Source organism: Thunnus albacares, chromosome 15 (assembly GCF_914725855.1).
Source record: "Thunnus albacares chromosome 15, fThuAlb1.1, whole genome shotgun sequence".
Lineage (NCBI taxonomy): Eukaryota > Metazoa > Chordata > Actinopteri > Scombriformes > Scombridae > Thunnus > Thunnus albacares.
The window spans coordinates 1,475,620-1,501,562 of record NC_058120.1 but is presented as its reverse complement, the minus strand read 5'-3'; the positions used below and the strand labels follow the sequence as shown (position 1 = coordinate 1,501,562).

At 37.7% G+C, this 25,943-nt stretch overlaps 1 protein-coding gene across 1 annotated transcript in view; it reads right to left on the bottom strand.

The window, feature by feature from the left end:
• Window positions 1-25,943, bottom strand: part of gabra2a (gamma-aminobutyric acid type A receptor subunit alpha2a) — a 57,850-nt gene that overhangs the window by 7,970 nt on the left and 23,937 nt on the right. The window contains exons 5-8 of the mRNA XM_044375863.1: window positions 16,763-16,983; window positions 14,479-14,561; window positions 13,253-13,396; window positions 10,338-10,490 (exon numbers count right to left, since the gene is read on the bottom strand). Coding sequence (XP_044231798.1) covers window positions 10,338-10,490; window positions 13,253-13,396; window positions 14,479-14,561; window positions 16,763-16,983 — 601 coding nt within the window. The remainder of the gene's footprint in view (window positions 1-10,337; window positions 10,491-13,252; window positions 13,397-14,478; window positions 14,562-16,762; window positions 16,984-25,943) is intronic.

Genomic DNA, 25,943 nt, shown 5'->3' with positions numbered 1-25,943 from the left:
TTTCTGAGTTATGACAACTTCTGATGAAATTATGTTGGACCAACAAACTACACTGAGTTGGCGGAACAAGTTTTCCTCTACAATCAAAAGTATTTTTAATTACCACGGATTTAATAGATGGCTGCGTGAACAACAAGTTTTTAAGTTGATTACTTGTAAATATTAAGTTGTTCCAATTAGTTTCTCCACAATGTTTAAAAGGATTTTTTTTAGGTATCGTGTACTTAATTACGATATGAACAAAAGTTTTGAAGTGACAACAGGTAAAAAAAAAAGTTGGTCCAATTAGATTTTCTTAAGTAGTTTTTAGCTTTTCCAGTTTTATTTTCATGTAGTACCTTTTAAAAAAGAATTCATTCAATGACAAAATTGTTAGGCAATTAATGAACTTTTATTTATTTTGCAATTGTATTTGAGAAAATGATATTTGTATCTAAAAAAACAAACAAACAAACAAACAAACAAACAAACAAACAAACAAAACGCAAATTAAATAAATTGAAAATTGTAAACTGTCCAGATCATGGGGTGGACCAGTCACCGATGATGGCGATTTTCATCACTTGCCTATCAAGGCCTGCCTCGAACTCTTCCATGTCCTTGTAAAAAAAATGAAAAGATAGGTTAGTGCGTTACAGATAATGGATGGTTACTGCTGACTTTTACGACTGTCATGCTTAGTGGATTGAGTTGATAAATGGAATTGTATTTTAACCCTTATACACACATACACCAAATTGCTCAAATGAGCTAAATAAACAGGTTGCATCAATAAGCATGACAAAAAATAACTATCAAATGAATTATACTGAATTTCACAAAACATGATAATGGTAAGACAATAGACATTATCACATTTATTACACAAATCAAATAGCTAAATAAATAAATTGGGTCTTATTTTTTCTAGTTTTGTCCATCATAATATGTTATTCAATAATTACTGAGATCTGAAAACCCTGAAACATCAGTAAACCAAAAACCAAAAAACTTATTTGTAAGTAAAAATTAAGGCAAACAGTAAAATAACGTTTTAAATAATTATTCATAACGACACTCAAGTTATGTACATACACAGTTTTATAGCTAGAGTTTCAGGTGCACTCACTCTCAGTTTTATATCCAAACTAAAAGAGATTTAGTTAATATGGCTAACCCAAGTTGTAATAAACTAGAGTGGACTTTGCTGCAGGAGACAACTGATTGCATCCCTCTTCCAAAGTCAAGATTTAGCTCAATTTTTAGTTACCTTTTTGTCATTATATGTCGATATATGTACGTAATACTGAAGTTGCATGCACGGACCATTTTCAAAACTATGCTTGGTGGTAAATTGGTGGTAAAGCCCTCTCTAGCTGAACAGATTTCACAAATTAAACGTTATCATTTCTATCCATTGCTAAGGGTAGGATGGCCAGATTGCACTGCTAAATATGACTAGCGTTAGCCACGTGCAGTAGTACAACAGATTCCATCAAGTTGTGTGTTGGCAGGTGTAGAATAACATACATGGGTCCATTATTAAATTAATAAATAAATAATAAAAATAAATAATCAAATTATTAAAACATTAAATGATACTCACCTATGTATCTGTGCTATATTTGTTCAGCGTACAGGTCCTCGAACAAACCAGGCATGTTAAGTGGGTGTGGAAGGAGAGAGGACTTGAAATCCTGCAATCATCAAGATATTCAACATGGAATGAACTGATACAGAGGCTATATACTTCTGTCACCACTCCAACCTCCTATCAGCCAGATCTGAATTTAAACCACATCTGACTCCCTATGGAGGCTTTATAAAAAAAATCTAAAAGCAGAGACAGCAAAAAAGTATAACCTGACTAGCAATACATTGCAATCCAAAAGCACTGCAGTTAGGACTGAGTATTGAACCTCTGCTATTTTTTGTGCCAACTAAAATGTGTCTGTAGCACTGAGTATTGAAAACCAAACTCAACAACAAGATGTGTTTCTTGTATTTGCCTCAATAATATAAATCAATAATATGAGTGTTTTCTGATCTTTAGACCAACAGTGTTGGTTGGTCAGTAACACGAGTTAAAACATACTTAAAACACACTTAAACCAAAAATTAAACCTTTTGAGTGGTATTGTATGCTTACTTGTATGCTCACCTATATACACATTTTAGATTTTGTTTTATATACCAATTAAACACTATACCTATTTTCTCTATACTCTAATTACAACAGATTTACAGTAATTTCTAGGAAATTTCTTGGAAATTACTCATTTATTGGAAATGATGGCGTAACCAAATATGCTTATTCGGACTCAAATATAGACATATATGACCTGATTACTTTTTGCAGTGTACCCAGAGGATGACTCCTACTATTTTAGCTTGACCTTGCATCTAGCACCACCATCAGGGGAGAGTTTGCTGGAGATATTCATGGTCCCCAGACAGAGAATGCTACAATTCTGATAAACCCTTGATATTCCTGTAGTGCAACCATCAGGCCAAAAGGCCCACTTATATGAAAGAAATATCAAAATTTCATGAACATATTGCTGCAAAATACTGTTTATTGAGCACATTCATAACAGTTCAAAACTGTTTTTCCATTTTGCACACTACATATGCGTCACTAGTGCTACATCCTAGCCACAAGTGTGAACACAACATACCATCTCATGTATACACCCTGACATGATATATGCTGAGCACGTTCATGCTGCCAGGAGAATAATGATTTTAATTTTAATGAAAGCATGACATCCAGTCTATTTTCCACCCTCAGGATCTTTTTTTTTTTTTTTTTTTTTTTTTTTTTTGTGCACTTGAGATAACGATATAGCAGCATCAAGGCTTTATTGTGCTGTTTAGGAATTCACAAGAGTAGTAACTAGGATTACACTGAATGTGTTAAGAATTAAAGTAATAACTTGGCATCTAATCAGGACCAGGAACTGTTTCATGCTGCTGTTTGGCTTTTTTCCTTATCCAAATTGTGAATATTTATGACAGCCCTCTAGTGTATTTTTTATTTAGTCCTGATGCTCTGATCCCTCTCAACAAAATCCCACCTCTCAACAAAAAGTGAACATTAGTAGTCTCATGAAGCCAGTATTCATTGCATTAATGATGTAATGAATTGTGTTCCATTATGTTTGTGTTATTGAGCTCCCTCTCTGCCATGGATCATATCCTGACCATTGGAATTAGCTGCAATACAAATTTTGAAGTTGCTCCAATAAAATGGCTTGAGCCATGAATTTCTTTGATGTTGTAAGAAGCAGTTGGAGATTAATTTCCTTGCTGAGTGGCATTTCAGGAATCATACTGTGAGGTGGAGACGGCTATTTATTCACTTCCTTTGCCAACTGGGCCAGTTGAGTCATATTAGAACTATCTTGACAAGCAAAGCATCCATCAAGAAAACAACAGGATGGAATATGTTCATCTATATCAGCAGACAATAAACCACTAAAACCCAAAACAACTATGACAGAGCAATATCAGGAGGGGCTATCAAGAACATCCTTGTCCTCATTTTACCACAATATTCTCTCAATGTTGCAATTACAGTAATAATTGGCTAATAATAAGGTGGGGTAGTATTTCATCAAAAAAGAGAAATAATAACGAGTTATGTAAAACTGAGGTCATAGTAATAATAATAATAATACATGGATAATAATAGTAAATAAAGTTAAATATAATAACAAATCATGATTTATTTTTTGGTAATACTGTCCGCTTCAAGTGCTTGTCTCAAAGATGTCAGAAAAGAATGGTGACAATCATGGAACAATAGGCCTGTCTGTTCAAAGTGAGTATCAGGTTATCAGAGTAACATTTCAGTAATAATGGGGTAACACAGTTTCCTCGTCATGTAGATTTATGGGGTTAGATCATTGGCTGGAAGTAGAACAAAGGTTTTGCTCATTTTTGAAGATATGTTTTCTTTTTTATTATTGAGAAAAATAATGTTACAAAAAGGATGGAAGTTCTGAAATTTATTTTTTTTCTGAGCGTGAGATATTAAGACAAATATCAATCTCAAGTCTGTGTGTTAAGTTCAGAGCTGGTTTCAGGAAGTGGTTAACCTAGCTTAGCATAAAGACTGGAAGTAGGGGGAAACAGTGGCTCTGTCCAAAGTAAAAAAAATACATCTACCAAAACCTCTTAAGCTCACTGATGAACACGTTTATTTGGTTTGTTAAATCCATACACAAAACAGAAAAGCAAAACAACAATTTTTGGTTTTATGGGGAGTTACATGCTATAACTATATTTCTTGATGAACAACAAGTTATTCATCTGTCCAGTACTTCAGTGCAGCTATGGTCCTTTCATCTTAATTTGTAACAAACAAACACAAGAGATTTACACATTATTTATATATACATGACCCAGTGGTAGGTGAACTAATCAGATAATGGTTTTCAGACTTTACTGATATGTTGCACTCATAACTACAGCTCTTCGATGAATCAGGAACCAAATGTCTCTGGTATGAGAACTTGTGATAAATCAATCCCTTTTAACTCAACCTTACCTCTCTGCCCTGTTTGTCGCAGTAGATAATGACTTGTTTTATTAAAGTGTATTATACTGCATTACATTAGCCTCAGACAGATCGCTGATATTTTACCAAATGGGAAATCAGAGTGTGTGTGCAGGTCCGCTGTCCTGTGGCAGATAAGGAGGGCAAGGTCTCATTGCAGCCTGACCCTCATCTAGTGGCCAGCCTGCAGTGGTCTGATAAAATGTTCATCTGTCAGCATGAACACACAGACCTGGTCACAAAAAGCCTGGTAAGCTCAGGTGAGGATGGGAACATTTCCCGTTTGGGAATCCTGACTGGGCTGTTGGAGGCTTAGTGTGGTTCAGTTTCACCACAATAGTGAACATAAAATATTTTACAGGTTTTCCAAATTTAAGGCCCAACACTGTATTAAAAAATAGTTTTCTGAAATATAACTACAAAGTAAGGCCGGAATAGTATAGTCTGACATTCAAGCTTTGTTTTCATAACATCCTCTTTAACAGATAGAATCATTAATCTAACAGTTCATTTACAATGCCCATTGTGCACATGATTCAATTTGATTAACATTATTTACATCAATGTCCACGTGTCCAACATTTACACACTTTTTTGTAAGGTTCAACATGTCTCTGGCCCGACTTACAACCACGGCCTTAGACTTAAATAATGTGCCTATAGTCTTCTGACAATCAATGCATTTTGTTTAATACTCTGTTGCAAGCTGCACCAAAGCCATGTAAACATATCACTTAGTTTTTTGTAATCAGTGAACACACTTGATAAATTCTGTCTCTTTTTAACAAGGCAAGACAACTTGTCTTTCAATTTAGATCAATATGAGCTGTTAAAGGATAGGTGCCCATATTCATTCATTCATTTTCTTTACCGCTTATCCTCTAGAGGGTCGCAGGGGAGCTGGAGCCAATCTCAGCTGACACTGGGCGACAGGCCAGGACAGATCACCAGTCAATCACAGGGCTAACACATAGTATAGAGACAGACAACCATTCACACTCACATTCACATCTCTGGACAACTTAGAGTCACCAGTTTATGTGATAAGTTAAAAGCATGATACACCAAAGGTCTATAAAATGCTGTGATAATGTTAAAAAGATCATACACTCATGAGAAACAATTTATAAGATGTGTTTAAAAAAAGTAGGAATTCATTATGTTGAAAGAGGTTAAAATTTTAAAAGGTCTTTAATTAATTAATTGTTTATTTCATTCTTTATTGTCAGAGGTTCAGCTATAATAGTATTATCAGTGATCCGCAAAGTAGTCTTAATCTGCTAGCATGAGATCGATTGCTTTTGTCTCCACCCACCTATCCAGGGGAACTCGCAGTGTTTTCCTCATTCGAGTAAACGCTCTCTCTGGGGAAACATTACCGTATCACTTTTGTGATTATTTCTCCCCGTTTCAGGGGCGTAACATTTACCTAAGTTGCATGTTTTTGTTCTGTGGGAAGAAGCCGGAGCACCCAGAGAGAAACCACGCAGGCATGGATAGAACATGCAAACTACACACAAAAGGGCCCCAGCCAGCTGGTGGCTTCAAGCCCAGAACCCTTTTGCTGTGAAGTGACAGTAACGACTGCACCACGTACATTTAAAAGTTGATGTGAAGCTTATATGAGGATTCAGCAGTCTGAGTTAGTCATATCAAGTGGATATCTGACAATTTTACAGTCTTTTTAGCATCAGATTCCCTCTTTGTGTTTCCTCGGACAGTGTTTCCCTGTTGAGCTGCAGTAGAAGTATAGTGACAATAAGACTGAAACGTTGAAAGATATCTACTTGATTTGACTTATTTGGATGCTGAAGCTTCATATTAGCTTCAAATAAACTTTAAAATACATTTTTGCACAGGAGGAGGACTGTGGCTTTTGTCCCCCATCACTTCCATTGTAAGTGCATTATGAAGGGATCTTCTAATGGAGGAATGATTACAGCAAGAAAAACATGTTTACATGTTCGTTTGGGCTCCTGACAATTGTTTTAAGACAGACTTGAAACATTGTGAACCTGTCCTTTAAGTAATTTCAGTCAGATCTGTTTCACTACACTCTCAGCCCATTTACAACTAAAATGAAAAACATTGTTACCATGGATCAATGAGGACATTTGGATCTTTCAAAAATGCGTGAAGGAGAACAGAACGCAAATGGAGGACAAGTAAACTCTGTGTCCACTACTTACAAATAAAGATCAACTCATCTATAATCAAAATGTAAAATAGTTAAGGAATAATACATCTCTGAGTTAATCAGCACCAATCAGCACAACCATTAAATGGCTTGTAAACCTTGCCGCCACTAGCCCCTCTGCTTTACCTGCTGTGAGAAATTTCTCTCATTTTTTCTCAACAAAATCCAAGCAAACATCACTCTTCCAATTCCTCCCATGTTTCATCATCGTCATCAATGTCCACATATGTTAGATAGCTTCAAGCCAGTTGATTTGGAAACTCTCGCTGACATTATGTCCTGTATGAACCCTAATCAAATCATCTTGATGTCATTCCAGCTAAATTGAACACAGAGGTGATGGGGGAGATCCATGTTTGCTCCATATTTTAGATAGTTCTTTCATCTGGATGTGTCCCAGACTATTTCACATAGCATGTATTCAGGCATTCAACACTATTGATCATGCCAAACTAATCAATACACTAAAACAGTGGGTGGGCATTCTGGAGCAGCACTGCAGTGGTTCTCATCCAATCTGTCAAAGAGAATTTTTTATGTTTCAGTTGATTCATTTACTTCTTCAACTGCACAGACAGCATGTGGTATACCAGTTCTCTTCTCTCTGTGTATGCTGCCATTAGGTCATTTCATATGTCATCATAACATTTAATTTCACTGTTATGCAGACAACACATATCAGTTGTGGTCCAGTATGCAGCTTACACAAGTGTGATATGGAAACATGAAGCCTCTAGTGAAGAAACTGTACCAATCAAAAGTACCAATCTTTCTCATTCAAGAGAATGGGAAGATGTGTCCAAACTTTTAACTGGTACCGTACACTGAGAATGGACTTTACAGTGAAGTAGGAGACATCTTGTACCAAGCAGTTAAACTTTTGAAATGAAATATATTTACATATTCATAGATTCTGGATTTTTTCAATGAGGGAGAAGGAGTAGATGTCACTAAAAATCTTTCTAGGTAACTTTTTATGGAAAAACCATATCAAACACAACTTATTATTCAAAGCAGAACATTTTAATTGTCTTAAAACACGCTGGAGGGGATCTTTAAATAACTAGGAATATTTCCAAGATCAGAGCAATGTTTCAGCAGTACCAAAAAAAATTGTACATGGGTTTATCATCACACCTGGACTGTTGTAGCACTTTGTTTAGCTGCCTTATGGGGCTTTCAGACACAATGCGACTTGTACTACTTGTGCTGCGCTCGCCGTCACGGCGGAGGTCACGCTGCGCCCGAGGATCTCAAGGATCCGGACAAATTGCAGAGAGCCAATTTCTCCAACAGAGTGTCTGGCAATTTGTCTGAGGTGGGTGATTTATGTGAAAATAAAATATGATCGCTACACTAATGAACACTTTTATTTAGTCTATTTTATGCTAACGTTAACCTAGCCTTTAACAGTATCTATAGCAACGTAGCTACGTTATATAACGTAAGCTAAATGAAAAGCTATATATAAATTGAATTTGTCTTGCCACACCTTCTCTGCATTAATATAAATTAGCTCATTGATTTGTTTATATTTGGAAATTATTTGGTTTGTCTGATGATATGCTATATGAAAAAAGTATTTTAAATTAGCTTGATTGGTGGTTTTACAGTTTTATTTTTACTGATAGCATTATGATGTGATTAATTTCTCCTACACCACCATTGCCTCCAATTACCGGGTGGGCATCTCCACTGTGGCAGACATTGTGCCAGATGTGACCAAGGCCATTTGGAACAGCCTGGTAGATGAATTTCTGCCTGTATCAAAGGCTGCTGATTGGCAGGTTATCACCCTCGGCTTCAAGGAGAGCTGGAACTTCCCCAACTGTGTGGGAGCAATTGATGGGAAGCATGTGGTAATCAAGGCACCACATAATTCAGGTTCCCAGTATTTTAATTACGAGGGAACATACTCCGTTGTACTTCTGGCAGTTGTGGATGCCAAATATCTGTTCAGGGTGGTGGATGTTGGAGCTTTTGGTTGGAACAGTGATGGAGGGACCCTTGCTGCCTCCGCCGGCTTGGAGAAGCTGGATCTCCCAAAAGATGGTCCTCTCCCGGGCACTGACCACCTGGGGCCCATGCCTCATGTCTTCGTGGGAAGATTTTTAAAGTGTACAGTTCGTACATTAAACAAAGATTCATCATACATTGCATCAAAACAGGAGGATTGAAGGATGTTTGTATTATTATATATAGAGGAACATCTAAGGTAAGTTTCAGAATTGGGGAATAAAAGTGTGTGTGTGTGTGTGTGTGTGTGTGTGTGTGTTCTTAAGAATGAAAACAAAACAAAGTACACAGGCATTAAAGCATCAAGGAACAAATGATAGATACTACTCAAACATTAAAGCTGAAATCAAAGAACGACTGATAAATATATATGTAAGGACTTTTTCTCAGGAAAATTCAACTCTGTGTAAAGCTGTTGTAAATTCTATTTTTAATTCATGCCTCTTTTCACTTGACTTGACTGGTTGAGCACTTTCAACACCTGTCTCTCAAACTCATCATTCTGTCCCTGCCTTTTTTTGTCTTGCTTGATCGCTGTGGAGCAGGGGCTGCTGGGATAGCACATGGAGTGCAGGACACTTCAAGGACATGGGATGCTGGGGTAGACGGGGGCTCCCAGGATACATCAGGGGCCAGAGATTCAGGGTCAGGCAGGATCTCTGAAGATGTGTCAGTGGCTAGAAGTGGAGGAGTACACAGGGAGCTGGGAGATACTTCAGTCAGATACAGTGTGTTTCTGTGTCAGTTAGAGCTATTGATGGGGGAACACGTAACAAACCTAAGCTATATTTACACATATTGCCTATGTACAACAAGCTACCTGACTATTAAAACACAGCTGACATGCCTACTTGAGTGTAAACCTGTTTACAAGACAGGGCTTTCCTCCCGAGTTCTCGATACAAACGCAAACTTGTATCGTATAATTCAGGAAATTAAGAAGCACAAAGTATCAGCTTTTCCTCCATCTTCCGTGCTGGGCTGAATGCTGAATGCCCTCTAATGGCAACGTGGATGTTCAAAACAGCACGCGGGTGTCCATCACAGCGTGCAGCAGTCAAAATTCAACTAGGTCAAACTTGACATACACATGAACTTTGACATACACATGAACTAAGTTGAACTTTGATGCTGAGTTCTGCTCTGCACGTGCGCTTTGCTCGACGCGACAAGCGGCGCAAGCCATTGAAAATAACGAGGTACAGAGCGTAGCGGCGCCATTGTCGCATTGTGTCTGAAAGCCACTTTAATGCTGGGCCTGTGGCTCAGCTTTTTATCTGACCACTAGAGTTATTTATTCACATAATATAGCTCTGTCCTGCTACTACCAGAGTTTATGTTTATTTTTACTCTTTTACTAGTATCAAGCACTATTTTTTGGGGGGCATTTTATGCTTTTATTATTGCGACAGTAGTGAGATGACAGGAATCAAGGGGAGAGAGTGATTGGGGGGGGGGGGTGACAAGCAAGAAAGGTCTGCTGCTGGAATTGAACCACAAATATTGGTGTGATGTGGCATGCGTCTTAACCAGCAGGCAACCGGGGCACGCCAGAGTGTGATCTGTTAAAATGAAAAGACTTACCAAAGACAGTCCTGGCTGGCACAGACTCCCGGTTGAGCCAGAATGAGACCTGGGAAAGGATGACTGTCATGATACAGGGCAGATATGTCTGGATCACAAAGTAGCCAATCTTCCTCTTCAGGTGGAAGTGGGCTGTCATGACTGTGTATTCACCTGAGGGCAAACAGAAACAAAAACACACAAATGTACTATATTTAAGTATAAAAGAAATGGCCATATGAAGTCTCTGACTGACTGACCCTTGTGCATGTTTGCTTAGAGGACCATAATCCCAGTTTGAGAATACTGTATGGAGGTTTACACTTGATGAACTGTACAAAGATTTTGAAGTTACAGAAAACATCAAATACAGTAACAACAAAAACAATAAGTTTATTCTAACTTTTCTGACTGCCAGCATGTTATTTTAATAAGATGCAAATATAATAACTGAAGACTGGAAAAATCATAATTACAGCCTCAACAGCCTATAATAAACACCCCAACAACAAGTTCCTGATGTAGCCGTTGATGGACCCTTCATCAGCAAATCTCCACAGATGAAGACCTTGAGATGTGGCCAAAAGCTCTGAAAGAAATCTAGAAAGTGGGCTTTGACTAATGACATGTTTTGTCCAAATTCTATTTCCAAAGTCAAAAATAAACCTTGAAGCTCAGTGAAGATGCTCTTGCAGCATTGTTACACATGTGCCCCAAGTATTAATAGATGAATTAAAAGATGCATAAGTGATATGTGTGTAAGATTTTGTATTAATGTAAAATGTATTCATCATGGAAGAGGATATCTAAAGAATATTTTATAGCTAAATGTGGAGAATTTATTTGCCATTTTGTGATTTATTTACCATTCTAACTGTTCCTGAGAGAACAATCTAAGTATACAGCAGCCACAAAGTGTTTCATTATGCAGAGACTGCATTGTGTGTGCCTGTCAGAAGTTGCTTTGATCACACAGTGTGTTGCTTTAAGCTCAGCTGTCTTTGTCAGAAGTCTGATGGAGTTTGGCTCACTTTGGCTATTTTTCTGGCCCTGTGATGCCCTGTGATGCTGTAAACTTTGGGAGCTTCTGCAGCTCCCATCTTCACTTTCTATCCTTACTTCCTGGAGGCAGAAAATAAAACTTCAAAGAGGTATGAAGTGAGTGGACTTAATGCCATAAAACACAGATAAAAAGAAAACACACTAGTGCTGTAAATAAAATCTCTCTTCTCCCTGGGTGACATATGAAGCCATTCTCAAAGTATATTAAAGGGCCATACCAGAATGTCTTAGCCAATGCAAAATGCTATGCTGATCATTTTTTAAAGCATATACGTACCAACAATACTATTTTTTGTAAATCAGTGTCATAAACCTTTCAGGCAGCCCTTTATTAAAAGTTAATTTCATTGAACTTTAAAGCTTTAAAAGCTTCATTTGGGCAAAGAGGCAGGCCAAATGGCTAAAACAAGCCACCTAGCGGCTGGCGGACCTGTCACTCAAAGCAGCCATGTCCTTCATTATGCAGAACTTTACGGCTTAATAAAATTTAAACGAGTAAGTTATAAAAAAATTCACCCCCCGTACAGTTGTCATGAAAGGGGAAATTAGCCATACAGACCAAAAGCATTTTTTGTCCCAGACTGTAAACATGTTTATTTCTGCTGTAAAATTGGGCATTTTAACATAGACCCCCTATGGGGATTGACTCGCTTTTGGAGCCAGCCTCAAGTGGCCATTCAAGGGTTCTGCAGTTTTTGGCACTTCCACATTGGCTTCATTTTTCAGCCCCGGAGGTTGCTGCTTGGTTTTTCCCAGATGTAATGGAATTCCCTTCAGGCATTCCTGATATCATGTTCACGAAAATTGGATAGTCACAGTGACCTTGACCTATGACCATCAAAATCTAATCAGTTGATCCTTAGATCCAAGTGGATGTTTGTGCCAAATTTGAAGAAATTCCCTCAAGGCATTCTGAGATATTGCGTTCATGAGAATGGGACGGACAACCCAAAAACATGCCTCCGACCACAGCTGTCGCTGGTGTGGAGGCATAGCAAGTTGTCATATTTTGCAATCTTATATGTTTTTCTATGTACTAGTAACTCTAACTGTCAGATAAATATAGTGGAGTAAAAAATTACAATATTTTCCTCAGAAATGTAGTGGAGTAGAAGTATAAAGAAGCGTGAAACAAAAATACTCCAAGACAAGTGCTTCAAAACTGTAACTGTACTGTAGTACTTAAGTACTGTACTTAAGAACTTGCGTAAATATATTTAATTACTTCCTACCACCAATATGTACAAATGTGAATATAATTAATATAGTTTGTTTACAGATAGTCAGATACAAAAGGACATTAGGGATGTGCAGAGAGCTCAGTATTTGTATTTGTATCCATATTAGTTGAGGCAGCAAAATTATTTATATCTGTATTTGTATTCGAATAAAAGTGGAAACAGGTGTAAAAATTCAGTTTTTGTTTTTATTACAGTTTTAATTTTAGGATATTAAAGTGTTAAAAGTGCTTATGAATAAACTATCTTACAAAAGAGATCACAACACCAGGTCTTGAACTCTAGTCTCACAGATCATGGATGACTGTGCTGACTCCTGAGCTAAAACCAGTGCATCACCATTGTGCAGACAGACCTCTACCTATTTATACACCCATAACACAGAGACAGCACATCATGTAACGTGTAGGGAAGAACTTCAAAGATGATTCTTGCTTTGCACTTTTCATTTACTGCCTATTTTTTACAACCAACCAAACATGCTAACATGGAAGTATGGCAGTTGTTTATTTTGTCTTTTATAATGATGTCATTTTTTACCCAGTACAAAATTAAATCGTCGTAACACCTTTTCATTTGGTATTCTCTCTGGTTCCTTTCTGCTCGTCTGACTTGTAGTGAACGTATAATGCTCACCAGTGCTGGATTTAATGGTCTCCTTCCCCACCGTTTGGCCCACCAAGTCGTATTGGTTGAGTCTAGATCCATCAGCTGCTACATCCACAGACTGGGAGGCATTACGAGTCCAGATGTAAGTAACCTCTGTCTTAGTGTAGGCATCTGAAGCAGGGAAGGCAGAGACACTAATCAACAAACCAATCATACAAATCCCTCTTTATCATGATCAACACACTGTTCATAGCAGAACACCTTATTAATGCTCTTGGCTCAAATTACAGAGATCACATGCCCACCTCCCCTGCATTCCCCAACATCAAGAGAGGTATGATTACTCCTATGCAAAAAAATCACAACCAAGATACATTCTAATCACTCTATATATTACACTATTTTACTTTTGAAAAACAGGTTCATTCTTTTTCAAACAAGATCTTAATAAAATGTTGTTTCCCATCATTTATATTCACATATATTTCAACCTCACTCATACCTGAGAGCATAGGACAAACATATTACAGTGCCAATTTATTATTTGCACCAACCCATTGGTGTGTTTTTTTTTGTTTTTTTTTCTACCAAAAATGACACCATACAATTAAATGCCAATGTTGCAAGCAAACACAGAATAACAATAAAAATATGCAACTGATTTTTGTCATTCAGGTTCCAAAGAATGTTTCAACACTAAGTTTGTCAGTGTGCAAAGAGGGTTTAGTATATTTCACAATACTACAAAACATTTTGAAGGCAGAAATACCCAAAGAAGCAGCTGTATATAACGAATGCGTAAATATAAAATATTTAAATGAACTACACACAGTTAATAATAGAATCAAAACACCCATACCCATATTTTAGCCCTCTCTTATAGTTGACATAGTCAGCATGATTTTCTGCTCTAGTACTTACCTTGCAAGTTTTGTAGTACCTTTGACAGTTTGGGAAGCCAAACCAATTATGAGTAAAATTTGGTGGCAAAGAAAAAAATGCTCTCCTTTTTCCAACCTTTTCTTGTTGTTTTGCAACATAAAGAACAACAACGTTTACAGGCTTATCAGAAAAACACAGTGAAGGGGTTTGTAATATTCACAAACTGGATTTTACAACTCTGGAAAGTTACCATGGCTGCAACCATGTCTGCAGATGTGGAACATGGAAACCATGATTTGGCCTTCAGTTTGCGGTTGAGAGTAGAGTGCAGGCATGTACAGTATGGATGATGTCATCCTGTTCACACTTACAGCTGCCAAACTTGAGAGGACATGAGTGAGAGTCCATGGGGAAGTCTTCCAGGTGCATGGGACACTCAGCTTGAACTGTTAGCCTGGCAGCACACACACACACACACACACACACACACACACACACACACACACACACACACACACACACACACACACACACACATTTTTGAACTCATTATTCCAAGATAACAATGGAATTTTAACATTAACTGAGGTATCAGACTTTGTTTAGTAGAATAAAATGTGTTATAAATCTTGATAGGATGAGGTGTTCAGAAAGAGAACAGAGCAAGAATGACAGAGCCTACACATAAAGTTACCATTATGATCACCAGTTATTATCTCTAGACAATAAGATTATTTTAGTTGTGATCACAAGATGACACTTCGATACAGCTGAGAGGTCAGGAGAAATTGTTGTCATAAAATGTGAGGTAACAGGCTTGCTGTGAAAGGCACTTTTAACTGAGTTTAAAAAAGGATTATATTCGAAGGCAGTGGAGAGGGCACCTCTTCTTTTGCCAATACATATCTGGGAGTAAATGTAATTTATAAATCACAAAATAATTCTATTATCTCATAACAGTTTTATTTGTATATTAGCTGGAGGTAAGATTAGGGGGTTTGGTTTGTGAATCAAGGCGCAGAAGTGACAGGAACTCACCGTGTTAGCTATAGATGAGAATATCAGTTACTATATACCACTTCAGTTGAGTGCAAACAAGAGGATACATCCTAATGACTTTGGTGATCCCCTGACTTTTCATTTAGCATCACCAGCAGTTTGACAGTTTTTGGTTCAGAGTGAAATGTCTCGATTATTAATGGATGGATGGCCATGAAATTTGGCACAGACATTCATGTCATGGATGAATCATAAAATGTTTGATAAAACTTATACTGTGTGATAATATTTTTTTATAATTATATTTTCTTCATGATCAAATACATGCTTGTTAGCATGCTGAAGTCAGCATTGAGCGAAAGACACTGCTGTGCCAAAGTACAGCCTTACTGGTCCACTAGGTTAGCTGTAGACTTAAGCTTTTTTTTTTTTTTTTGCTTTATTTAATCTATAACTGTTAGCTTGCCATGGTAATGCTACATGTTGGCACTATGCCTCTTGCCCTCTCCCCAGTAGGCATTGTGTACCTACTTGCAACACATGATACACTTTGAAAAACATTACTGGCACAGTCAGAGAACCAAACCAAATCAGGACCCAAACCATGCCCAAAGCTTTACGCAACAAGGAAGTAAGTAATTACTGTACATTGTTGGCATGTGTCAGGATCTTTCATCAACCACTGCCAATCACATCAACCCTCTTTATCCTCATTTAAAGCAGAGATCAGTGTCATGGAGTGGAGAGTTCAGACCAACTTCTCCTTAAATGAAACCAGTTGCCTTGGAAAAGTTCTGGTGGGATGGACACATTCATGGGTGGTCCTGAAATAATTCTACTTTATTTAATTTATAATTTCTAGTTAATTTCATAACATGAAATAAAGTTGAATTAAAACTGAAATAGAGTTGGATCAATGTGATCATATAAATGGCTTCACCAAAAAAGTTTTTTTATTTCTATCATCATTGTACTGTAACTGACTATTGAAACCTGTATTATCTGCCTTTGGGAGCAGACTGGTGGTGCTGTGTATTAACAACGGTGCTTTGCATTTGTTGAGCTAATGTTGTCAACTAAAAAAATGAACATGTTTTGATGATGATGATGTTGTTTCTGAACACATTCATGTTTACTGTACCAGCGAATTCTTTAGTCCACTATCATAAATGGTAAAATGGGAAGGAACAACTCTGAGGGCAAGAGTTTCTGTTGCTAAAACACCTGATGACTCCAGGTTGTATTGCTGATGATATGCCCTAGCAAGGCATCACATGATACTTTCATTACAACAAACATAGTGTATGACTGAAGTCAGGTTATATGGTATTATATGGCTCTAATGAGATTTAAAGTTGACATCACAGATGTTGTGTCTGTGATGATCCAGTGTTATTATGTAAACAGAGAACATAACAGCCAAAGTATAGAACCCTGGAAAACTCCATGAGTCACAGTTGCCTTGGAAAAGCTACAATTTGCCGGTAAGAAAGATGGGGAAAAACATTATTTTGCAGATACGATTGAAACCATTTAAATTCAAAGCAGTTTCTCATCCAGAGTTTAATACACTATACATAAGGCACTGAATAGCAATAAGCAGCTGTAAAAACGATTATAATTTGAAAAAAATGAAATGAAAAACAAAACAGCCACCTCATGGTGTAGAGCAAGGTTCCATCCTCCATGATCCTCAGCAGCTTGTTGGGCATGGTCATGTTGTGGGCCACAGACTTTTTGCCGTTATGGAAGAAGGTGTCAGGTGTCCAGATCTTACTAGCCATAAGGTTGTTGAGAGGCAGAATGTTCATTGGACCATGGAACTTTAATCGCTCGTCCTTCCAACTCTGACGGAAGAAGACATCCACAGTGTACTCCTGAGAGAGGGAGAGAACAAGGAAAGCAGTGTTAAATAAGCCCAAAAGACCCATGTGTAGACATGCTGGCCTTTGTCAGTGAGCCAAGTTTGAACTCATGTCCTTGGGAGTTTAACCTTGACAAGTTGAACTCCAAACTCCCAAGAATAGGAGGATACAGTATGCTCAGCTGGGCTCAGGTGATTACACTTTAGCGTGACTGTCTCTACCTGATTTGTGACAAAATAATCTCAATTCAAATGTAAACTCGACTCATTATTTGCAGAGCTTTAAACTGCTTTGACTGTGAGATGCACAGCAACACATACACCTGTTATCTGACTGTAATTTATATTTACAGAAATTTTATTTAACAAAATTTGATATCATAAACTACACTGCCTCTGTTTGTTTTTATTTGTATATGCTCATATTTATTGAAGTGTGGTGAAGTGTGGTCTTAACTTTACCTTCAGACAAACGAGCAATAAATATTAGGTTTCATCCAGCTTCAACTTTGAGACCAAAGTTTATCATCCATAAGGAATTATATCTCTGTTTAAAACTCTATGGAAGCGAGTACCAATGGCAAATTACCAAAAGGTGGCTGAGATTGGCTAATGTTCTGCGGTCTTGCCCTGTTAGTGCGTCTTCACAACTCCGAAACCATTGGCGCAAATGTTCAGGACCGTAAATCAACTAAATATTTGTTTGTATTTGTTTGTTGTTTATTTTCTACACTGGCATTGAACTGTTTCCCCTTTTTATCTGATATTTCTTTGAACAGACATTCTGATCAGTCTTGCTGGGCAACAGATCCACACACAATTCTGCTGATAAATTTGACATGTATGCATGAATTCATAATGATTAGCCTATCTCATATTTTGGAGAGAGGTTGGCTGTGTTTAATTTGTTTCTCATTGTTTAAACATTTGTAAATGTTTTGCATTGTTCCAATCACAGTTTGTCGAAATTTAACAGAGGTGAACAAATAAAGAAATATGGCAGGTTGATTAACAAACTTTATTGTTTTTCCTTTACACCTACAGAGTTTGATTCATTTTCAAGTGACAGTTGTGTTTGTTTTTCACTGTTAACCTTAAGTTATAATACAACTAGAATAGCTAGCAAAGTGAAAACTAGCCTACTAATGCCTGTGTCTGTCAAGTGATCTTCTCTTTGCAGGTCCTAGTTGTCATTTGAGAGTCTCCCGAGTTCACAGAAGTCAAGAACACATCCTGCCATCTCTGTTATTGGCTGAATGTTGACTTTGAATTTGAACAGTACTTAGGCCTCAACTTGTTATGTTTCACAAGTCCAAGAAGTGCAGACTGACGTGAGCAAAGCACGGGTGTAACCAATAAATTTAATTAACCCTTTTAGAAGTAGAGCTGTCAGTAGGCCATGCCAGAGAGCTAGTATGTGGAAAATCACTGCTACAACTAAATGGAGTGCAGCCATATTAATGTGAAAACAGAAACAGTGTTGGTCTGAGCCAAGGAACCCAAGTCTTTTAGTTCTGGACCAGTTCGTGTTTACACAGTCTTTTTGCAAATGAACTACAAGGTATAAAACATAAAGTCATATGGACTGACAGGTAATTCACTGATTGGGCAGTTTTGGTGATGTCATCTTGCATCAGGCTACATGGACCCACAAAAGAAAAACTTATTCTAGGGCCAGTTCTGAGATTCATGACTAGTTGGTGGAATACATCCTCAGATCAGTAAAGTATCAGGTTTTTCAGGTCTTACAACATCAGACACCCTTTCTCAGGTGACCACAGCTTGTGTTCAGGTGGAATTTGCTTCGCTCTATGGGTCTTCTCTCCTAATCCAGAGCCCTCTTGAATATTTTTTTCTGCTTCCTCTATGATGTTCTTTATGGCTCTGCTCCTTGCCACTCCAGTGATGCCAAGCTGGCTCAAGGCTTTGTAGAGTAATTGCCCCACAAATCCTCTGCATCCAACCTCAATGGGCATGCGCCATGCTTTCCAGCCCTGCTTCTGGCGGTCGATGACCAGTTCTTCATATTTGGCCCCTGCTTTCTCTCATGTGCTCCCTCCAGACGATCCTCCCACTGCACTGTCAATTCAAATAGGATGATGTTCTTCATAGCCTCAGAGACCAGGAGGATGTCTGACCTCAGGGTAGTTGTCACAATGTGCCATTGGAACTTCAGCTGGTTCTCCACGTCAACAGATAACTGCTAGTCTTGTGTCAGAGATCTGTCTACAAGTCTGTAGAACCGTTAATGAAACAAACAGAAAAAAAACATGTGCAGTTTCACTGATTGTGTTGCATAGGCGTGGTTCTCTAACAGCACCAGAACCGCTCTCAATATTCGCGACCATTACGTATGGCTGTGCGACTATTAAAAGCATCCATATCATTAATTCATCACATGGACCTGTAAACCATCATTGGCAGTGATATCTCATCATTTTTAAATGTCAAAAGTGTGATCAATGATTAATTTGTAGCACTCATATCCATACTGACAGTATGTGTCACAATTCAGGATAAAATAAAAAGAATATTAACAGAAAAATAAAATGATGCTTCCTGGTCAATTAAAATAATGATGAAATTGGTCACACAAAAGCAATTAATCAATATTTAGTTTATAAATACACCTATGATTGGCATTTTACAGATTGTACACTGCATAAAAATCACACAATCAGTGGAGCTGGTTATCAACCTACAACCAACAAGCAATGTTTTATTTAGAGTTCATTTCTCACCTTATATTTCATCTCCACATTAATATCAGTTTATATGTGGGATATTGCATATGCATGGTTTTCATGCGTAAGCATTTTTTTTTTATCTGGGAACTACTACCACTACTAAAATACACAGAGACACAAGCTCAACACATCTTTACCTTCTTTTCTCTTGATGATATAACCACACTCATGAGGTGATGTGCATACATGTTACCATGGTTACAAAATTATCTTGTATAAATATAGGCTTTATATTGCTAATACAGAGCAGGAGATTGCTTTCATAATAGTTCATGATCAGCAGATAGTAGGTAATCTTTAGAATTTATGCTAAAGTCTCATCACAAACAAACCGCACCAGAGGCCCTCCTTTTCAGGAAATCTCAATCTAATTGTTGGTCTGCACCACAGTTTTACAGCTTTCACACCAGCTCAAATGAACATTAACAGGCAAATGCACCACAATTCATTTTAACATTAACTGTTAGGTGTGAAAGCACCCCCTTTAAATTGTGTCCTGGAAACTAACAAAGACTAGCTGATTTTTATACATTGATGTTGAGGGATATAATGTATTGTATTGTATTGTATTGTTTAATCTGCATGTCTGTGTGTGTGGATTTGATGTGGATCAGATGGACTGAAATGATGTTCATTCATCTGTAATTATCACATGAGTCTACTGTGTTTCAACCACAGCAAGCTCTACATCAGTAAATGTGTCATCTCCATTGCATATAGCTAACCAAACGTGCAGTAGTAAGACACAGTAATGTGAACCTAATTAAGGTATATATTATAAACTATTACATGTACCTCAGTGATTATAATGAGAAACTAATTAAGACTGTTAATGCCTCCTGACTAATTTCAGCACAAGTTGTCTCTGCAGCTTGACAGAAGGTCCATCAGTCTGCCCATCCAACTGTTCAACATTTTGGGCCTTCTATCTATGAATCTGCAGGGCAGCACATGCAGTAAATATTCATGGTCCTGAGAGGATGAATTGCAAAGCTTTTGACCTTGACCCTGACCTTTTTCTCTAGCATCAACATCCAGCCAAATTTCCTTTTATACATATGGAATATTGAAATACAGTGTGAAGATTGCCATAAAATTTACTTAGCATGTCTGTGCTTCTGAAGGGGTAAATTCTTTCACTGGCATTTTCATTAGTGCCAACTTCAAGACATATATATACATACACATAGCTACATTATGTTTTTTTTTCTTTTTTGCCACTTGGGTACAGTGATGCAAGCTGAAAACACAATATTGACATATTACCTTAAGTTCTCATGATGAACGTGATAGCAAACAGTTACCTATTTACATATCCAGTATACACAGAGCAACATTATCATTCACTTGGTGTAGTGTTTCTGTCCACCTGATTACAAAGACGTTTTCTCACTTGATTCTCTTCATTTCTATCCAGACAGATAGTTTGGGTTTTACTTGTCCGGGTTATGAAAGTTCTGTCTCGGAGATTTCTCCTTCCCAAATACAGTGGAGGTGAATGGAATTTCATGTGTTACTGTTGTGTTCACAGCATTGAAAAATTACACTTAATAATTAATAAACAATAAATATCCACTAGGGATATCTTTTTTCAGTAATTCAGGTGAACCAACCTTTAAGTGAATGTTCTGTTAATGATTTAAGTGGTGTATAACACCAGGAATAATACATAGAGGTACATCTTCCTTATCTATTATTACCACTAACAGACTAAAATCTGTCAAATCAGACGTGTGAAATACAGTGCGTTCTCTAATCCAACATGTCCTGTTGTCCTGTCCTGTCCTCAGCCTCAGATAGAGGTTGTCGCATGATTGTGGCTTGGCTGAGTGTGACACCTGGCCGGGGTCAAACCTGTCTGTCAGTCTCACATCCAGCTGTTCCTTGAGGCAAGTGTCAGCCATGGTTTACATCAACATCACTGAGGCCTTCAGTCCCTCCAGCTCAGTGGCAACATCTCCCTTGCACTGTCTCTCTCATTACTCCACAGTATACAGAAAGCAGATTTAATCATGGTTCTGTATGGACTTGTAAACTCTATCTGAAGACAGGAACAAATCTGTGTTTTTGAGAACAAACCCCTACCAGTTAGCCTTTCTCACTGCAGTTTAAGTCTTTGATTTTGATGTTGCAAGCAATAGAAGGGGAAAAAGGTGATGCCTTAATTAAAATTTTGTTATGACCTAAAATAACATATCTTCTTATAATCATCTAAGCTAAGATCTGGCCCTACATGTTTGTTTGAAGAAGAAAGGGTAGGTCTGGTGGCTCAAGTGAACCAGCCTTACTTTCTAGAGTCTGTTTTAAAAATATACAACATACAGTAATTAAGGATCAATTTAATTTAATTTAAATTACGTTTCAGTAAACATCAGTGATTCTGTGAAGAGACAGAATGCAGGAACAGATTGTCCCCTAGTGTTTTAGAACCAACTGTGTTTGGGAATCTCGTGGGATCCAGTGGAAACAGCACTCTTGCAGGGCGGGAGTGCTGAAAGTCTCTTTATATGCTATTTCAGCTTTGAATGTATAATTTGCTCAAAATTAAATAATAACATCACTTACACATACTGTAGGCTTCTCATAGCGACTGTTGACAAGAACTAGATTAATACAGCTGATAAGCTCTTATATTATCACAAATATGCCTACTGAGCTTAAACCTGCCCAGTTATATTGGTATAGAAGCTGTGTAATACTAGAAATTAAAATTACACAGGATTAAAATGGGACAAGGATCCAAAAGAATTGGGACTTAATGTGATTTATAAAAACTAAAGTAAGGGAAAGCAAAGTAAAGCAGGAACAAAAATACCACCCCACTGTGTGGCCGGAAAGACTGAAAGACTAAATTATTTAATATTCTATAACATTCTACATCCTTATAGGTCAAGTTGCTGTGTCCTTCTGCTCTGCATCACTGTGATGTACTCCCCTGACTTTTACATTTCCAAGAGGCCCACATATTTTTTAATGTTAAATTTAGTTTGAAATGTTGACATTTATTTTTAGTATTAACATAAAAGAGAAGGAAAATGAATACCTATTCTAGTGAGGAGCTGGATTGCAGGTAAAAAAAAATTTCTAAGAAAGGAGGAGAAAGCTGCACAGTCCTATGTGTCAGCTCATCTTGCCTTCTTCTCTTTATATAAAGCAAGGAATCTCTGTCTGTCTGTCTGTCTGTATGTCTGTCTGTATGTATGTAGGTATGTTTGTTTGTCCTTCGCATATCTCGAGAACCATTCATCTGATCTACTTAATACCTGGCAAGTGGATTGCTGGGGAATCAAGGAAGTGCAATGTCGATATGTGAAGTTGTTTGGATGAGTGGTTCTTGAAATATAAAAAAATACCTCATAAACAACACTGATTTGCTTCCTCCTCTATGCACTCTATGCATTGCCTCTGTGCACCGCCTGGCATCTCAAACTTACCTTTATGGCACTTACTCGTGTTGTTCTCTCCTGACTAGATCCCTGCTTGTGTTGTATCAGCTCTCAGATGTACATTGCTTTGGATAAAAGCGTCTGCTAAATGAAATTGTAAATTGTAAATCATAAATGTATGTTCAAGACATAGTGCAGGCTGTCTCAGGCATGTTTTGAATAGGCACTGCAGTTCATCAACTTCAGTTCAACTCAAAATTGTGTTGAGACATTCTACGTGAGGCGTTCAGGGAGCATTGGTATATTGTAGTATCTACTGATTGCCTGCATGTGAGGCATTAAGGGAACATGAGTAAATTATAGCATCTACTAATAGCCTGCATGTGAGGCATTTAGGGAGCATTGGTAAATTGTAACATCTACCAATACCCGTTCCGAACAGGCATGATTTGAATGTGCACTGCACTAGTAGAACTGAAAAGAAAAACACTGGTGAAATAAATACATGTGATATTATAATTTAAAAATAGAAGGTTTTAGAGTGCGATCATATGTCAATCAGAAAAGAGAATTCAACATACTAAATAACCAGGTGTATATGTTTCAGGAGCTCAATGTGCTTTCTTGCTTTCACAGTATTTGCATGAGAAGCACAGACAGGACATTACAGCAATGAAAAACCTTCACAAACAACTAGGCAGAGGGAGCAGCAGGGAGCCGTCCAATCTATCAGGAAAAGGAAGGCATGTGTGTGTGTGTGTGTGTCAATGTGTGTGTGTGTGTATCAGGACCAAGCTATCAAAGGCAGAAAAAAGGATAGACACAGTGGTGGAGAGAAATCATCTTCTGCAAGTTTGATGGAGACATGGCATGAATTAAACATGAGACCATCTCTCTTTTTTCTTTCTTTTGAAGGTGCTGTCTCGATCACGACCACTTCCATCTTTCTGCCCCTCACTCCTGTGCCACTTAAATATTTGAGAACAGCCAGGTGGGGGTGGGAAGGAGGTCTGGTGGCTGGGATTTTGATGGAAAAACTAAGGAAAGCTTTTAAGGCAAGAAATATGTGTGTTTTTGGGTGAGCATGACAGCAATTATGTGTGCGCATGTGCGTGGGACAATCAGTGTTCACCCTAGATTTTTACTCAAGTGAAATGAATGAAAGAAATTTGAAAAAAAAATCCACCTATTTTAATTCAATACTATATTTTATGTCTACAATGAAAGAGTTACCAGTTGCTGTCATCGTTCATTTGGTCCATACTGGCCATCAGGCAATAGAGATCAGAAATCATGGTGTCACAATGCAGCTAGCCTCTGTCCCACTAGCTTCTGTAACTATGATACAAAACTGTGCAAAACTGTGTAATATCCTGTATATACCACCAACTCTTATAAGATTTGTAGATGTCATGTGAATTTTGTTCAGATGAAGACACGATAAAACATTTATTTTATGAATGCTCGTATACAACAGCCTTCTGGAGAAAACAGGAAGATTATTTTGCTTTCAAACAAACCATGAAGTTGGAAGCCAGGATTTTTATTTTATACTTTGAAAACAAGAGCCAGTGACTGTTAACTTGCTAATTTCATTTGGTCAAATTTCATATCCATTTGTCCAACTTTTCTAAATCTCTCCCATCTTTTGAATGATTGATTATTGAATTTGGAAAGTACATAGATTCTGATAAAATTATTAACAATAACAAACGTGTCCAAACAAGTCATGTGCTTCAAGAGCTATAAAGTACAGCTATAGTGTATTTAATTCGAGGAGGTGGAGTTGCAGCCATTTTCAACTCAAGCCTAATAATCAACCCTAGACCTATACTTAATTATAACTCATTTGAAAGCCTTGTTCTTAATCAGTTAATTCTATTTGTTACAGTGTACCAGTATCCATACAAACACATTGTTCCAGTAGAGGAACAGATTCAAGGCTACCTGGAGACACCCCTGCTCCAGAGACAGAGACACCAGAGTGATGCCAAGCGCCAACTGCTACACTGACCACAGACTGGTCCACTGCAAAGTTGCCACAAACAGATTGCCATTTGTGTTATGATCCTTGCACACAGTACAATAGGCCCAGACTCGATGAGGAAAAGTGTTCTGTAAATGAATATAAGCCTCAGTAAAGAGATATTATTCTTTGTCTCTGCTAACTGGCCGTTCTAGGAAAGGTACTTGCTAGCTGCATTCCATAAACACACCATCAGCAGTGGGTAGAACAGGACATGTGCAATGCATTCTGCTTGTTGTAGGATTCCCCCTTAAGAGCGATATGGGAAAGCTACAGCCTTTTTCTCATTTTTTTTAGTCATAGGGCACCCATTTCAAAAATAACTGCACATTTCTACTACATAGGTAACCTAGTTTTAAGAAATCATCATATTCGTAGGGGTTATAGTGTATAGTTGTAACTTAGCCAACAGCTAGCAGCTACAGAGATACCACATGGGGACAATAAGAACTGTGATTGATCAGCTTGAGCTTCTCGTGTTTTCTCCTACATGTTTCTGATGACGGTGGAGATTGTTGATGGTTGAAGCAAGTTGAAGAAAGACTAATTTGCTGCTTTTCAGTAACACATGTAACAAAAACATCTCCACTGCAAACCTGCTCACCACAATTCTCTATCACAGTGAATGAGAGAAGGTAAACATGTTGATTGCACAGCAGTAGTCTCATATTTAGTAATGAGACAAGGAGAACTCTCCCATTGTCGCTCTATATTACAAAGTAAGTGAAAGAATGTAAACACAGTGGGGTGTAATCTGTTCGTTACTGCTGTGGCTCAGCAGGTAGAGTGAGTTGTTTATCAGCTGCAGAGTTGG